We start from the raw sequence: 18,519 nt of genomic DNA, 5'->3' as shown, positions 1-18,519 counted from the left end.
TCTGGGATGCCTTTAAGGCAAGCATTCAGGGCCATTTTATAGCGGCATCAGAAGAGTATAGTAGACTCCAAAAGCTAGAGATCTGGGAACTAGAGATTAGAAAACAAAAGATTCCAGCATCCCTCTCGCCACACCACCCATGCCCATATAACAGCCATCAGACAACTACACATACTATACAAATAAAGTAGAACTCTCATTGCTTCATCACCGAAAGCACTAATACTTTCTGGGGACAAGGTACAAACTCAACTGGAGAGTTACCTACACAGCAAGAGAGAAAATAAATATATTAAGGTAATCCTTGATGACAACCAGGACCCATTAATAGATGAAGCAAGGAAGGCAGATGTATTTCACTGCTTTTATGAGACCCCTTGTAGGGGTACCACTGCAGTCTCTGAGTAGGGACAGGCCTTCCAGGAGGAGGTCCAGCTTTCTAAGCTCAAGGATATCCATAGGAATTCCCTACAGAGTCCATCTTCCTGGAGAAAGTCTGTTTAACCATCAAAACCTTGAAATCCACCAAAGCCCAGCAGCCTGATGGTCTAAACTGATTCTGAAGCTCACAACACTATTCAACTACGGTGCTACATCAGGGGCAGTCATGCAGAACAATAGAGATGCAGTGGTAACAGTCATACTAAAACCTGACAAAGATCCATCCTGATGAACATCCTACTGTCTGATAGCCCTCCTTAATATCAGTGCTAAACTTTAAAAAAAGTATTAGCCACACAGCTCAATTAAGTACTTCTCAGTTTGCTACACCCAGATCAGAATGGATTCATCCAGGGCCGACAAACGCATGATAATATTCAAACAGCTATTCAGCTGGTTGAGAAGGCATCCCCCATAATACATACCGCAACTTTTCTGTAGTTGGACGCAGAGAAGGCCTTCAACAGGGTACACTGGGCTTTCATACACCTTACTCTTTAGACTATGGGCCTGGGTACCAATTTCGTGAAGATGGTCTTTGCGGGTTACGCTAACCCTACAACTTGGGTTACTCTAAATGGTCACCTTTAATCGCCCTTCTCGCTCTCCAAGGGCATTAGGCAGGGATGCCCACTGTCACGCTTGCTATCTGCTCTTTTCATGAAATCCTTGGACTGTCTGGTCTTGCAATCCCAAGATGTGATCAGGATACCATTCGGATCACTCAAATTTAAAATGACTTTACATATCGATGAAGTTATTCTAACGCTAGGGTCCCTGAGAACCTCGCTACTCGTTGCTAAACATCTGCTTCAGGATTATGAAAAATCCTCCAGATACAAAATGAATTGTAAAAAATCAGAAATACTAAAGTTGACAGAGGGAGCAGGGATAACTTGCTTTGCATCTACCTTTCTGCTGGGCTAAATCCTCCTTTAAATATTTAGGTGCATGCCTTATACCAACTGTTGACAATTTCTTTATAAAATACTACCCTGATGGCATCAATCAGGGCACACATTCAGTCCTGGGGAAATGTATTAATTTACTGGCTTGGTAGAATTAACACAGTAAAAAATGACTGTCCTCCTCCACCTCCTATACCTCTTCCAGGCCCTCCCAATATGGCTAGATTCCCACATTTTCAAAGTACACCCAATGCTGGCTCATGTGAGTCATCTGGAAGTGCAAAGCATATAGACTCCGGCTGAAACTCATGACAGCCTGGAGAGCAGGGAAGAGTGGTGGCCCTCAGTATACCCCACTACTGTGCCGTGGCTCAGGTGTGTGTAATGGCAGAGGGGTCCATGCTGGATTCCGAGACACAGAGATCCCTTTGGGACCTGGTGTGGTCCTGGTGTGGTTGAATAGGCATAACAGACCCCTCAAGGCATACATTAGCACCCCATTAGCACCCCACTGGCTATCACCCTCAGGGCACAGGACATGAATGTGGAGTCATGCGGCCAGCTTACCTACCAATCACCTTACATGCCTATCCACTACAACCCCACATTCACCTTTGCAATGGGGGGTGGCAGGCCTTCCAGGGAGTGAAGGGAGTTATGATGCACCATGATTTCAGACATGTATGAGAATGGAGTCACTAAAGCCTTCAAAAGTGCAGTTATGCTCCCAGAATCTGAAAGATATTGCTGTGCTCAGATCTAACATTTGTTTGACACATTCCACCATCTGAGCTAGGGCCACTAGGGCTAAACCACCTTTTAAAATAACCTTTTCCCACCTTATATGCATCTGAGGTATGATATCTGCTTTTAATAAGCTTCATGTACGTCAAGACACACTACCTACAACAGGCAGTGGGAACAGCCCTTGGGGCCTACAGCGCACCACCAAGTGATAGGACAGATTAAGTAGAGACATACACATTAGGGAAAAAAGACATCATAAGGTTTGGTATGGCTGGCACTAAACTCAACATAAGCTACACCCTGTGTACCATAGCGCTTCTCCCAGATGTTGGAGGGGATGCAGAGCGCCTGAGCATGCGTTCCACTTAGGTGACCAGGGATCAACTATTTTTGGGTGCAGTTTTTTCGAAGTTCTTGCAGGAGGTACTGAGATACCCAATCCCCTTCAGACCAGTGGCAATGCTTTTGGGCCTTAAGCATACCAATTTGAGGGTGATGACAAATCAGGAATTACACACAAGCCTCTGATGCATAGGAGCCACAAAACTAAAACTAACAATGGTTCATAATCGAAGAAAATGGAAGGCCCAGCAACAAACCAATGTTATCAATGACTGTGGACGATATTAGCAATGGAACGCATGATAAGTAATATGAATGACACCCACATGTTATTCAATCTGAAATAGAAGCCACCCTATAAACACCTTATCAGGGGTTCTTCCAGTACAGTCCTCCCACCACGCTGGAGGGCTTTGGGCCTTTTCCATTAGTAATCATATCACACCATATCCAGGTTTGAAACTCATATATGCTAGCTCGAGGAGACCTGAGGAGGTGCCCTAGGATCTGTTGAGGGGGCACTATCCGCTTACCCATGGAAAGATACTGTAAGGAGGGAGTCCTCTAAAAGTTAGGGTTCACACAGGCTGGAGGGTAATAGTGATAGACTCTAAATACTTTGTTAGGTATTGTAGGAAGTTGGCTCTGTATGTGCTATTTCAAAGTAAGGAATAGCATGCACAGAGTCCAAGGGTTCCCCTTAGAGGTAAGATAGTGGCAAAAAGAGATAATACTAATGCTCTATTTTGTGGTAGTGTGGTCGAGCAGTAGGCTTATCAAAGGAGTAGTGTTAAGCATTTGTTGTACATACACGCAGGCAATAAATGAGGAACACACACTCAGAGACAAATCCAGCCAATAGGTTTTGTTATAGAAAAATATATTTTCTTAGTTTATTTTAAGAACCACAGGTTCAAATTCTACATGTAATATCTCATTTGAAAGGTATTGCAGGTAAGTACTTTAGGAACTTTGAATAATTACAGTAGCATATATACTTTTCACATAAAACACAAATAGCTGTTTTAAAAGTGGACACAGTGCAATTTTCACAGTTCCTGGGGCAGGTAAAGTATTGTTAGTTTTTGCAGGTAAGTAACCCACCTACAGGGTTCAGTTTTGGGTCCAAGGTAGCCCACCGTTGGGGGTTCAGAGCAACCCCAAAGTTACCACACCAGCAGCTCAGGGCCGGTCAGGTGCAGAGGTCAAAGAGGTGCCCAAAACACATAGGCTTCAATGGAGAGAATGGGGTGCCCCGGTTCCAGTCTGCCAGCAGGTAAGTACCCGCGTCTTCGGAGGGCAAACCAGGGGGGGTTTGTAGGGCACCGGGGGGGACACAAGTCCACACAGAAAGTACACCCTCAGCAGCGCGGGGGCGGCCGGGTGCAGTGTGCAAACAAGCGTCGGGTTCTCTGTAGATTTCAATAGGAGACCAAAGGGTCTCTTCAGCGGTGCAGGCAGGCAAGGGGGGGGCTCCTCGGGGTAGCCACCACCTAGGCAAGGGAGAGGGCCTCCTGGGGGTCACTCCTGCACTGAAGTTCCGTTCCTTCAGGTGCTGGGGGCTGCGGGTGCAGGGTCTTTTCCAGCCGTCGGGACTTTAGGATCAGGCAGTCGCGGTCAGGGGGAGCCTCGGGATTCCCTCTGCAGGCGTCGCTGTGGGGGCTCAGGAGGGACAACTTTGGTTACTCACGGTCTCGGAGTCGCCGGAGGGTCCTCCCTGAGGTGTTGGTTCTCCACCAGTCGAGTCGGGGTCGCCGGGTGCAGTGTTGCAAGTCTCACGCTTCTTGCGGGGATTTGCAGGGGTCTTTAAATCTGCTCCTCTGTAACAAAGTTGCAGTTCTTTTGGAGCAGTGCCTCTGTCCTCGGGAGTTTCTTGTCTTTCTTGAAGCAGGGCAGTCCTCTGAGGATTCAGAGGTCGCTGGTCTTTGGGAAAGCGTCGCTGGAGCAGGTTTTCTTCGGAAGGCAGGAGACAGGCCGGTAGGACTGGGGCCAAAGCAGTTGGTGTCTTCTTTCTTCTTCTGCAGGGGTTTTCAGCTCAGCAGTCCTCTTCTTCTTGTAAGTTGCAGGAATCTAAATTCTTAGGTTCAGGGAAGCCCTTAAATACTAAATTTAAGGGCGTGTTTTAGGTCTGGGGGGTTAGTAGCCAATGGCTACTAGCCCTGAGGGTTGGTACACCCTCTTTGTGCCTCCTCCCAAGGGGAGGGGGTCACAATCCTATCCCTATTGGGGGAATCCTCCATCTGTAAGATGGAGGATTTCTAAAAGTTAGAGTCACTTCAGCTCAGGACACCTTAGGGGCTGTCCTGACTGGCCAGTGACTCCTCCTTGTTATTCTCATTATTTCCCCCGGCCTTGCCGCCAAAAGTGGGGCCGTGGCCGGAGGGGGCCGGCAACTCCACTAGCTGGAGTGCCCTGTGGTGCTGGAACAAAGGGGGTGAGCCTTTAAGGCTCACCGCCAGGTGTTACAGCTCCTGCCTGGGGGAGGTGTTAGCATCTCCACCCAGTGCAGGCTTTGTTACTGGCCTCAGAGTGACAAAGGCACTCTCCCCATGGGGCCAGCAACATGTCTCGGTTGTGGCAGGCTGCTGGAACCAGTCAGCCTACACAGATAGTCGGTTAAGGTTTCAGGGGGGCACCTCTAAGGTGCCCTCTGGGGTGTATTTTACAATAAAATGTGCACTGGCATCAGTGTGCATTTATTGTGCTGAGAAGTTTGATACCAAACTTCCCAGTTTTCAGTGTAGCCATTATGGTGCTGTGGAGTTTGTGTTTGACAAACTCCCAGACCATATACTCTTATGGCTACCCTGCACTTACAATGTCTAAGGTTTGGCTTAGACACTGTAGGGGTACAGTGCTCATGCACTGGTGCCCTCACCTATGGTATAGTGCACCCTGCCTTAGGGCTGTAAGGCCTGCTAGAGGGGTGACTTATCTATACTTGCATAGGCAGTGGGAGGCTGGCATGGCACCCTGAGGGGAGTGCCATGTCGACTTACTCATTTTGTTCTCACCAGCACACACAAGCTGGCAAGCAGTGTGTCTGTGCTGAGTGAGGGGTCCCCAGGGTGGCATAAGACATGCTGCAGCCCTTAGAGACCTTCCCTGGCATCAGGGCCCTTGGTACCAGAGGTACCAGTTACAAGGGACTTACCTGGATGCCAGGGTGTGCCAATTGTGGATACAAAAGTACAGGTTAGGGAAAGAACACTGGTGCTGGGGCCTGGTTAGCAGGCCTCAGCACACTTTCAATTCAAAACATAGCATCAGCAAAGGCAAAAAGTCAGGGGGTAACCATGCCAAGGAGGCATTTCCTTACAGGTATCTTCTGTAGAAATGCATTACACCACTTTGTAAATATGCAGCGGATTTGAAAGGCAGAACACACCTAATAGGGCTGATACCTAAAGGTTTGTGTGCATGGTTTAATAAAGTTCTCTTATCTTTCTTTTGATCGCTGATATTGTTTAATCCATGGCTGACATTGTTGTTCATATATTAAAGCTTATATTTGAGATCAAAGGGAAAGAACTTATCTGGTTGTTGATTTGTGTTGTGCTTGCTGATTGCTACTTGCAAGCATTTTGGAACATACACTGTAGAAAAGTTGCTCTGGAATTGTTTTGATCACATATTGAACATTCGAATCTTGACTAACACCTTCAAATACTGCATTGATATTTAAAGGTGAGATTTTTGGTAGCTTCCACTGCTTCTTGTAAATGTGTCCTGAGTTATTAATCCTTGGTGGTCTGGCATGTGAATGGGCTCAATGGCTACAATCATTAATTCGAAACCTTCCTGTGCTTATGAAAAAACATAATCTCCTGTGATGTGGGTGATCGTTGGTCTTGTATTTATATGGCTATCACCGGATACTCACACCACTGAGTCCTCACTTATGTTAAATTTGATGCCTAAGATGAAGCACCTAAAGTTCATAAAATGGCAGTCGAAAATGTAGGTGGATGTCTGTTCTAGGTGAGTATAGTAGTATACTCTGTGGTTTAAACTCATAGATGATTTACTATTTTGGGGGCAGAAACACATTAAAAGACCTACAACCACGATTCTTAGGTGTGTGATACCAAGGCTTCTGGCAATTCCTGCACTGCTTTAGTTGCCTCACTTACAGATAAAGCTGGTCTGATTTGATTCCTGCTATCTTGATTTGTTTGTGAAACAATCTATGTTGGTAGCAGAGGGAGCAGAGTAAAATACTGGAGAATATATAATCACCAGGGCAAAAGAGTGGAATACAAGTGTCTATTGTGTGCAAATGCAAACCCAGTTAAACCCAGCTAAACACTTTAAATTGTGCTCCTTGGTGTTGTGTGTTGGACTACAAACACACACAAGCCAAGTTGTTATTTTCTGTGAAGAATTAATGCACTTAATTTTCAAATTATTTCTTAAGAAGAATGCTTGTAGAAGTGTGCCATTTATCTCTACTGTCTTCAATGCAAGAAAATGTATTTATATATATTTTTGAAAATATTAAATTATTTACCTTATTCGATGTGTGACAACTAGCAGTGATATAGTTCAATTATCTTCACACATTACATAGCAATCAAGGGCAGAGATACAATCAGAATGCATTTGCAACATAAAAGCAAGGTGTATGGCAAGTGTGTAAAGTATGTAAATGTGCTTTGTATAAATACATGTTTACTGTAAGAAATGAGTGTTATTGACAAGCTATCACTATCAGGATGTCCTTCAAAGAGAACCATTGCATAATTGTGCATAACGTATAACACAATTACCTGCAAACCGTTAAACAACCTGGGTAGCTGAGAGTGACAGCAGCAATCATTAATGATGGTAGTGTGTCGCTGATGAGGTGCGAAAAGGCTGTGAGTACTAAGGTGTTCTTGGACATCCCCGTGAGGGCCAGCTCATAGGGAGCATTATATCATGGTATGCCTGAAAACAATAGCCCCAGGTGATCATTCAGGGCACATCATAAACAATACATGTGGGTTTATCAGGGGGAGCAGTTCTTCCTCTGGAATATGACCATCAATCCTCTTACCCTGTCATCCTTAGTCGCAGTATCTTAAGTAATGGTCAACACCTTCTCCTGCAAGTGGAGCACATATACATCCCAGTTGGCGCTCACTCCTTGTCTCCCTCTAATGTGCAGATCATGAGTGAATGCGTCAGCTTCTGTGGTCGACCATCAGAGCATTGCCCTGGGCTAGCAGACGATAGCGGGCAGTTGCGCTGTCTTCCAAGACATAGCTATTAGACATTTGAAAAGCATCATGGCTAGGTCTAGGAATTTCAGATAGTGTTTGTTACGTTTTGTACGCTTTGTGATTTCCAGGAGACAGAATAGTGGGTGAGGTACTATCTGGACCTCTATTATTTCAGAGATATTTACATGACCTGATCCCATATACGTAGGAGCGGAGGACAGTTTCATACCATGTGAAAAAAAGTGGTGCTGGGAGGTCCACACTGAGGGCACGCCAAAGCCATCCCTAGGGACATTTTGTGGAGTTGGTATGGTGTTAAATAAGTGAGGTGCAAGTAGCTAAATTGGTTACAGTTCAGACGGGTACTGCATGACACACGCTTCACATGTTCCAGTGCTAATTTCCGCTGCTTTAGCCTCAAGTTCAGCTCAAGGCACGCCTTCCACCTACCCCCTGCGTAGAGCACTGTGATCACTCTGCAGTCCAGTCCATGTGTCAACATACAGTGTAGCCCTTGGTGTGTAACCGGAGCATCCCCCTCCACCCCTCAAGTGACCCTAATCACCAATTAAAGGGCGTTGTAAGCCACAAATTGACCAGCACCCAGTCCGTTATTGTCTTGTAGTTCCCGAAAGATGTGCAACCTGTTGTCTGTGTATAAGTCCCTCATGTGAGTAACCTCCATGTCTCTCCAAGGCCCCACGTTGTGTGCTGTCAGTAGTGCCCGCATTGTAGGCATGCTCAAGATTGGTTAGTATTTGGGGAACGGCCTGGTGTGGCTGTATGAATCTATTCCAACATAATTTTGCAATGCACACCAGCCTGCTGCTGTCTGTCGGTGGGGGTCACGGTTTTAAGAGCCAGTCCAATATACTGGTCTCACCTAGAACAGATCTAATGTAATGACCCTCACTAGCTCTGTTCCTGCCAGCCATTTCATGGTCCACTGCAGCTGTGCTGCTGCAAAATAGAGCTCAAGGTCTGGAACCACTAGCCCTCCCTCTAGGAGTGGGCACTGAAGTGCACTAATTGCTAACCATTTACATACACCTCCCAATATAGGGTCTGATAGTAAGCTTCATAGGTCTCAGAACAAGGCCCCGACTGGGATCACAGGGATGGCTGCAAAGAAATAGGGCAGATGCAGTAATAGCAACATCTTTGCAATGGAGGCCCTGCCCATGGGTGATAATGGTAGCTGTGTCCAGAAACCCACCAACTTTTGCAGTGATGTCAGGGTTCTGCCATGATTGCCGTTCAGTAGGTCTCTATCTATATGGTATACATTCACTCCCAGGTAGCAAAAAGATTCCCTCCTCCATGGCAAGTGATTTAACTGCAATTCCATTATTTCTGTTTGCTCTGCATGCTTGAACGGAAAAACTAACGACTTACCCCGATTAACTGGCAGACCTGCCATAACCCCAAAGTGGTCAAGCAGGGTGTGTAATGGTGGGAGATCTCACCCCGAATCACCTATGTAGACCAAAACATCATCCTCAAATAGTGATACCATGTGCACCTGGGTACCCACCTCAACCCCCAAGCTGGGACCCCCTGCTCTCAGAAGGGCTGCCAATGGTTCCATGGCCAATGCGAAAATCACAGGGGAGAGGGAATAACCCTGTCAGGTGCCCCTACCTATACCACACACCCTGATGATCTGGCACTCCATTCTAACTCTTGCCCGCAGCGCCACATACAGCAGTCTGATCCACCCCAGAAACTCTGAGCCCACTCCCATGGCTCCCAAGACCAACATCAAATATGACTATCGAAAGGTTTTGAATGCTTTTTGGAAATCCAGCAAGATCGCCACAAGGAACCTCCTGATTTGAGTGGCCATGTCAAATACGTGGTACGAAAGGTGCGTGTTGTGTGACGTAGCACTTTAGGGGATGAATTCACGTTGATCTGCGTGGACCAGGGTATGCAGCAGCGGGAGTAAATGATTGGTCATGGCTTTAGTAAGAGTTTTATAATCGATATTGAGCATCAATAAAGGGCAATAAGAGCCCATCTGAAGGGGTCTATGCCAGCCTTAGGTAAAACCACTATCAATGCCTCTCTAAGAGAAGTAGGAAGACTGGCCTGCTGGTGCTCCTTTTTATAAACAGCAATCAGTTTGGGGATAACAGTTGCACTGCATGCTGCATAAAATTCAACAGGAAACCTGTCCGTGCCAGGAGTCTCGTTCCAGGCCATCTGGCATATAGCAGTGCGCACTTGCTCAAGCTGTAGAGGCTGCTTGAGTTCCTGTGTCTGGAGGGGTCTAAGTTGGGATAACGACCTCAGCAAGATATTGCCTAATAGACTCATCTGGTGGGCCCTGCTTGGGGAGTAAAGACGTTCATAATACTGTGCAAAAGCCTTACATATTTCTGCCTGGGAGGATACAACAGTGCCTTCCAGGGTTTTAATTGCACCTATAATAGTCCTAGAAGTGGCTGAATGCAGCAGCCACACCAACATAAGGCCCAGCTTGTAGCCGTCCTTATGCTGACAGGCCAGGGATGCCCCATAATCAATATTAGTAAGGCGTTGCGACTCCTCCCTGTATTGGGTCTGCAGATCCCATAATTGCATACTAGCAACAGTCATTGTTACTGCTTCTCACTCTGTGGCACAAATCCTCCCCTCGAACTCTAGCACACTGCAAAGAGGCAAAGGCCCCTCTCCTCAAGATGTCTTAATGCAGTGACCCCTTGTGACCACCTTCATGGTATCACATTCCAGCTCTCGAGAGCCCATGGTGTCTGTATAGTGTCCTTATCAACCACTTTAAGTTTCACGGGGAAAAGCAGAGCACATGCTAGGCCCGGGTCACGCAGCCTCGCTTTCACTACTTCTAAGTCGTTATGGCGACGCTGTACTTCTGCTGTGTACTCCGGCTAGGGGGTGTTTAGGTTTTTTGTGCAAAACAGTTGGAGAAATAAATCTCTGTCTCTGTAATTGCGGAGCCATGCAATCATGGGTCTCGGCGGGGCATCTGGCAGTCGGGCAGGTATGCGGTGGGCCTGCTCTATTGAAAATAATTTGGGGACACGGTTGGCCAAAACAGTTTGGGATAACTATTCCTCAAGAAAGCGTTCTGTGTTGGGACTCTCTTTCTTTTTGGGGAACCCCCCATCCTCCACCCTCGCCTTAGGGAAGCACACTTCCTTCTGCAAGCTTTTGAGTTGATCCTGCACAGAGACAATGAACGCCCACAGGGACATCAGGAAGGATTCCGCCTCGTTCACCCTCTCGGCCAGCCTAGCATGTATGAAGTACACAGCACACATAGAAAGAGGAAAAAAGTTTAGAGATGACTGACAGCCTGGCGGCCACCTCTGTACATTAAAAGAAACCATTGTCACTGTGGTTCTTTTCATTATGCAAAAATCTTGGTGGACTGCCACCATCGGTTTTGATGGCTGTTTACCAAATTTTTGCAAAGTTCTTGTTCTCCAGATAAAAAAAACTGATGGCCTCCACACCCTGGCAGGTTTCTCAGAGGGTGTGAGGGTTATTTTATTTTCTGTCCCACGCCACCAGGTTTTTTTTTTACAGTGATGGAGAGAAAAAAAGATACTATACTCTCCACTCTAAACATGGTGGTTGGTGTAATGTTCTTTCTCCGGCAGCCACTACTCTGTCAAGTCATTGGAGGAAGATTCCCTCCAGAGTACCAATTGAGAGCTCTGTCATAGGAAAACTTAAGGTCTACGCATCTCTAAATAAGGCGGGTGGACTGAGAGTTTGGTGGATAAGGTATTCCATCGGAACTGCCTTGTCTGCAAAACTCTAAATCAGGCCCTACCTTTTTAAAAACTATAGACTTGTATTTTAACGAAACTTCTGCAATACCTATGACATGTTTCATTGTTCATATCTATAGTACCTTTCAATTTTGTTTGTTGGAGGGGGTGAGTTGGCGATATTTGACACTGTGAATAAATCAAAGAGCACCGAACCTTGTGAGAGTTGGACCATTTTTTGGCTTTACAGCTGTTTGCATCCTGCTTCTGTGCAGCCGTACCTTGAATGAACACTCAATTCCGTGTGAAGAATACATATACTTATGTATATATATAAATCTTAATACTTATACTTTGCTTACCAGACAAACTAAATCCAGATCGATGCAGGTTACGACAAGGTTGTGTTGCTATTTTGCCTGGACACGGTGCTATTCGGGAGGTAGGTGTGGCAGCCCCTGAGTTTACCGTGACAGTCGTGTCATGAACTGGCCCATCATAAAGTCCTCTTGGAACACCACGCACATCAGCAAGCTTCAGTGTAAAAAAAAAACACAAGTAAATTTGAGTTTAGATGCAATCATACAGATCAATTAAATGTGGCATCTATTGGCAATATTAACTACCTGCGTTTAAAATAAACAACATTCTGAGTAGACACAATACGGTGAAATTAGAACCAAAATATATCTGCATGCCCTTGATGTTAAATGCCCGGCACATTAATATGAACATGTACGGTAGCAGTAAAATAGAACAAATATTAGTTAACGTGACCCTTTTATTTAGAGTAGACTAATTGTAGAAGATAAATGTTATGCAATGTTATGAAAAAGTCGTTAAAAGTTACTGCCAAGGTTTCTTTCATTCATATCATTAATACTTAATGTTATGGTCTGTTCCAGGGTGCCCTCCCGTAAAGCCATAATATGTTAATTCCATAAAAGGTTTTTTGCAAGGTGTTATAACTAATAATACGCTTTTGGATCAGGTTTTAAAAAGTAGTGTGCTGCCTGCAAAAAGTACTCCGGTTTAAGATCTACCTTTATCGAGCCTTGACTCACATGTGTTACGTCTATTGCAGTTGCTCAAGTGATGCAACATGACACAAAAGATAGAGGCAGGCATATTTACAAGAAATGGCACATCAGTACTGAAGCACCACTTTTCTTGTGTCGCTCCTTCCCCACCTAGTGACACCATGGTTGTGCCGTGTCATTAGGACAAAAGCATCAAAACATTTATCGCTATTGTGACGCTTTGCTGTACTAGCATCAACAATGTTGAGTCTATTGCAGCAAAGCACAGGGAGGCCCATTGATTACAATGGGTTCATCATTTTAACGCTTGCTCTGAGCAGGCATTAATAATGATAGATAAAATGGCACAGTGAAATGTTGTAAATTTCACTGCGCATTTTTTTTTGGCCTCCCTGGATCGGAAAGCCCCCTTACATACATTATAGCTGCTGCAGGCATTATGTGAATCAAGGGTTTACAAAGTGGTGCAATGCAAGCATTGCTCCAGTTTGTAAATAGGGCGTGGGAGAAATGCCTTCCTAACTCCACCATATCGAAATAAAAAATGTCGCTAGGGCACCGCAAGGTGGCGCTAGGGGATTGTAAATATGCCCCTTAGTGTGGCCCAGTGCTAAATTGCATTGCATCGCAGGAGCACCCACACAAAATCCCAAGAGAAAAAACACGAATATTGCGATGTTTGCATGGCACTAAACCCGAATTGTTTATCACAACACAATTTGACATTTATGCATAGTTCAATAACAGCATTTAAATAGTTGCTCATAGAGGTCTTCTAACAGTACGCAGCATATGTTTACTTCATTTACAAAAAAAATGAAAATGTAGATTGATTAAAAGAAAACTGACCATTTGTTATTTCAGTGTTTTAATTCCTGGTGCAACAACTACAGAACCTTGGCAGAATAAAAACAGGAGAATAGAGTTCTATCAGAATTGAAAAAAATGAAAACCCAATGTAGGCAGATTAAATAATTGTGATGGCGCTTTTTTGGAAAAATAAAACATCAAAGATGGAAAAGAGGATAAGAGAGTCAGTTTTTTAAATGTGCTATTTACAGACTAACCAACTAATGTGCACACAGTTCCTCATCTTGAAAAAATGACATCTTAAAAACAATTATCTCGAAGCTGTCCTTCGTAACTATGCATGCCTTTGTCTCTGATAGCTTCAAATGGAGCATACAAAGGTTGTGTGTCCTTCAACACTCAGGGGCATATTTAAGAGCCCTTAGCGCCTCCTTGCGCCACATTAACAACATTTTATTTTACTCTAATGTTGCCCAAGGAGGCCAAATTCGCCATGCCCTTTGTGCTACATTATGCCGCACCACGCATAATGTATGCAAAGGAGGCATTCCCCCATTGAGGGGGGAGGGGGGGGGGGGCAAAAAATGGCGCAAAGAAATCTAAGAGATTTCTTTGCGTTCTTTTTTTGGCACTTTTAACACCTACTCCGAACAGGCGTTAAAAGGAGGCACACCACTGATTACAATGGGCCTCAATGGGCTTTGCAGGATTAGTGTCAACATTTTCTATGCTAATCCAGCAAAGCTCCAGACTAGCGTCAAAAATTCTGATGCTAGTCCCCTATTTTAAATACGGTGCACACATGGTGGCGTTAGGAGGGTGCTAAGGGTGCAAAAAAGTGGCGCTGCACTGTATGCAGCGCCACTTTTCCTAAATATGCTCCTTAGTCTAGAAAAAAAGAGATATTAATTACATCTAAATAGCCTAGGGGAAGTCTTGTGTATTCCTTTCGTACTTGTTTTCCACTCTAACTCCCAGTTCCCTGAAGACTATATTATCCACATATAGCTACCTATAGTTTACAAGGAAATCTTAGCTTGCAATCTTGTTACCAGAAGCAACAAAGATAATAATAGACTATAAATAAATCTTTCTATATAAAACCGAAATACATATTTTAAGAATATTAATGACAAACTAAAACTCAGCTCATAGACAGCTACATTGTGCAGCTCTACCTTTCCCAATTACTCTACGACACAAACACCCTCAATACAGCAATACAGCAATACCTCCGGCTATTTCATATATGACATCTCTGCACTCTGGCGCTCTACTTCCTTAGAGGTCTGCAGCACCTGGCAACATGGGCATTTTTAACCTCTACTCAGTACGTAACAACCAATGACAAAGTTTAGGTTTGATGGATCAATGGACTAATGTGACCATTTAAAAAAAAAATCCAAGGGCACAGGTTCAAGACTGGTTACTCTGTCTTTAACTCCCCCCCCCCTTGAGATCTTGATAAAATGAGTAGCAGGTTGGATAGCAATCAACTTCTGTTTTCCATTGTCTTGGGTTGAAGGTGTCCATTGGCTTCTAGTGACATCTCTACTCCTCCAGGTGGCAGAGCCATGCTCCAGCTAGAGCCTAGACTAAAGTCATAATGAAGAAGCACTCCTTCCTGGCATAAGAGCCAATGCATAAGGTAAATGTTTGGAAACAAAAGCTGAAAAAATGAAGATAATTCTCCAATGATTTGCTACACATCAATATGTTCCCACCTTCTGCGTGCATATTTCACTTCTATGTCCTTACGATGGAGATCAGTGGCTTCAAACTAGATCAGTTTAATTTGGATTGTGGAGCGACCAAAGTGAATAACTGGTATCCAAGCACTACCAGGGACACTACCAGATAAGCGGACTGAAACCTCTCCTAATAAGGGTAACATTGAGCTAACATGAGCATATTTCGTTTCTTCATAAGAGCCACCCAATATAGTTCCTGTGTGAGATCCTATGGCAGATTGTTGTTTACTGAATGGAAAATCTAGTTTTAAATTAAAGGCCTTCAAAGGTTCACCAATGTTCTCTGTTGAGGTGTGCACCGATAAAAGTGCCATTAGATGAATCTGTACCAATGGCAGATACATTTATGATACATTTTCAACATGTGAAAATATTTCTTTCTGGAACAGGGAACCAGTGTTAATTATTCAAGGCTGGGGTGATATAACTGTTCCTGTGAATTATGGCTTCTGTTCCTGCAGCTGAACTATTATGTTTCTGCAGCTTTAATGAAAGCGCGAGATCAGGCAAATGCAGTTTCCTAATTTGGAAGCAATGTTAGAGTGAGCCAGGGTTGCCCTGTATTCGTCATGCAATAATGGTTGGGTGCTACATAGGGACATCAAGCATAACTACAGCCACCACCTCACAGTTTGCAAATTGAGTCAAAGTTAATTCAGGGTCTAATTTAAGAAACCTGAATTGGCCATCTCTTTATAAGGAAAGTTGTGTATTCAGCCACTAGTTTTACAAAGATATGTTGTGATTTCATGATGATTGATTCTGTTTTATTACAATTCATTGCCACCCTGTTGGCATCCACCAAAACTTGTGAAACATTATACCAACGTCAAATGGTTTGATAGTCCTTCTCATAATATCCAGTGTGGTGTAAATCAAGCATGATGAGTAAAGGTATAAAAAAGTAGTCCACTGAAGGTACAAAGATCGTGGGAGGACAGCTTGTGAACATGGAAAGTGGTGAAATGTATGAGCCTTGTGGACTGCACTAAAATGTTGGCAGAAACCTCAAATTAATCAATACGAACCATTAAGGGAAAATCAAAACTAGTTAATGGATAAACTGAGTTACATAACTACTACCTTCATTTTATCCAACAAAATTAATATTGTCAATGGCCCTAGATAGATCAAAGATCACAATGAGCGAGTCATTGCTTCTCTCTCGTCAACTATGAACTATTAACACGGCCGGACTCTGAGCTTCTTCGTGGGTGGAGTCCTGGTGGATACTCTCCGTGGCAGTGGACTCTATAACCAGTGGTTATAGATTGAGCTACTCATGATTGTCACTAGGTCTGCAATTTCACCCATATAAATCTTGTTGATAATTTTAAAAAGTTTATAATCAAAGTGTAGCCCAACAGTGTTGAGTCACACATACGTATTTTGTGCAAGAATGTTTCATGAGATATATATTTTTAGTGAGCTATAAGGACTTTGCCACCTTTCAGAGTTTAAAAGAATGTAATTCTAAGTTCTTTTCTACTATCAACTTTTTTCTTAAATAGGATAGAGATGCTATGCGGGATCATAAGAGCAAGACTGCTTTTGCGCTTCTCTTGAGGCGCATCTCTGTAAGAACAAGAACAGTAAAAAGAATTTCCTGCATGAGATCCAAAATATCAGAGACCAGGCCACATGTAATCCTATCAAAGTGTTCTCAAAACGGGCAATTTACAGGGCTAGTTACCTTTACAATGTTTACACTTATACAAAGCTGACACTGCTGATTGCTACCCTCGTATAAAATCTTGATCGACATTGGTTCTAAGAGCCAGGGGTCAGGTCATCTAGAGAGTACAGATCTTTACTTGCCAAATATAGCTGAAATTGAAGGAAGTATTTACATCCTAACACCTTCACCTTCTCAATTTAAAGACATAATTTAAGGGCTTTCAGATCTTTTTGAAATACGTTTTTATATAAAAATGATATACTAATTGAACGACGCACGCACGATGTCAAGTGTGAATACCTAAATAAATAAATTGCCTAACTCTCAAGGAGTATTGTTGCCTTTAATGGGCAGTTACTGTTTTGCCAGAGGACTTTGGACATCTTGGTAGCGGGTTTACTTATATAAATGAAAAAGTGTATTTTTGAGGGCAGCACACAGAGAAGAAGCGGATAAAGTGACTGGCAATGTGCTTCTACTTCTAAGAAATGCAATGTGATTGGTGTGGTGCAATGAAGTCGAAATTTCCGTGTACCCTTCAAAACGTATTCATCAGTATCTTGCAATGTTTTTTTCATTTGAGAGCGCAGCGTCAGACGCCAGAAACCATTAAATGTTTGAATTTAATGCAGAATGATCTGTCGGAGTCTGGTGGGAAGGCGAGTGAAACAGCACACAGACCGCCATCCGTAGCTCATGCAATTAGTGCGCTCTAGGGTTCAAAAGTGTTGCTCGCTGCAAATGTGTTTTAAAAATACAGTATATTGTTGCATTAAAATGAAAAGTGGAAGTGGAGGCAGCATCTGCAGTGAGTACTCCACACTTAGCCAACAGTTCACACTGCGACCTGCGTGCCTCACTTCTGACAAGAATTCATTGCCTATTTGTTCAGCACCCAAACTCCTAAACGCTGATCTCAATGTTCAGAGATAGTTTCAGCCTCAAGAGAAGGAGGCTTATCTGTACCAGCTTCACTAGAAATATTATATATGGAGCCGGCTTCCCTGTTTACAGAATTGATACTTACTTAAAACTGTTTTAAGGTGTATGTTTATCAGTTTAAGTTCACAGTCGTCGGTTTTTACTTTCTGCTATTGGATATATGATCAATCACGATTCAGACTGACTCAAATAGGCCTTATCCTCTCCAGTCATGGCTCGCAGTGTGGTAAAGGGGCGGGCGGCATGCAGGGGGGATAGGTCCCCGTCATCCCCATGGCCCCTCCCCTTTAACAACAAAGCACAGTTTATTATTGTTTCATTGTTAAAGGTTTGCAGCTGCTGCTACACATGGGGGAGGGGTCTATGGCGGAGGTCTTGAAGGAATATAGCAGTGCACCGACCAAAAATAAAGAGGTCATTTAGGTAATGGTGGAATATGTGCCTACATATATTTGCCGAACCATTTCATTTGTGGGCCTTTTTTCGTGTTCATTATGTCTTCCATGTAGGGAGTAAATGTTTCTCTAATCACAACCTGTTTAGTCTACTCCTTTAGATAAAAATATAGCAGAAGCTAGAGATTCATGGGAAGCAGAAACCTTTCAATGACAATAGATAAGTGGCTTAAAAGGCAAAGAAGCAGAGACTTGCAATGACTCAAAAGAGAAAATTCAGGCTTTTATTTTATTAGAACCTACATTTTTGATTTTATCACACCGGATATACTGCTTCAGCACTTGGGTAAGTCGTAGCACAGGCATCTAAAGTAAATGTTACAAATATTCGTATTACATTTGCAAATATGTATCTAGCACAGTTTTATAGACTGCGTTATTATAACTAATGGAACAACTGAAACAAACAACCATCTATCAACCTAGGTGGGTTGTGATTAGGTGAATCAAATTTCAACATT

The 18,519-nt window shown here is 43.7% G+C and overlaps 1 protein-coding gene across 2 annotated transcripts in view; it reads right to left on the bottom strand.

The window, feature by feature from the left end:
- DPYSL4 (dihydropyrimidinase like 4) overlaps positions 1 to 18,519 on the bottom strand; it is a 164,647-nt gene that overhangs the window by 10,061 nt on the left and 136,067 nt on the right. For both annotated transcript variants that reach the window (XM_069239749.1, XM_069239750.1), the window contains exon 13: positions 11,745 to 11,916. In XM_069239749.1, coding sequence (XP_069095850.1) covers positions 11,745 to 11,916 — 172 coding nt within the window. The remainder of the gene's footprint in view (positions 1 to 11,744; positions 11,917 to 18,519) is intronic.

This window comes from Pleurodeles waltl, chromosome 6 (genome assembly GCF_031143425.1).
Source record: "Pleurodeles waltl isolate 20211129_DDA chromosome 6, aPleWal1.hap1.20221129, whole genome shotgun sequence".
Taxonomy (NCBI): domain Eukaryota; kingdom Metazoa; phylum Chordata; class Amphibia; order Caudata; family Salamandridae; genus Pleurodeles; species Pleurodeles waltl.
The sequence above is the reverse complement of the archived record's forward strand: the minus strand, read 5'-3'. Positions and strand labels throughout refer to the sequence as shown.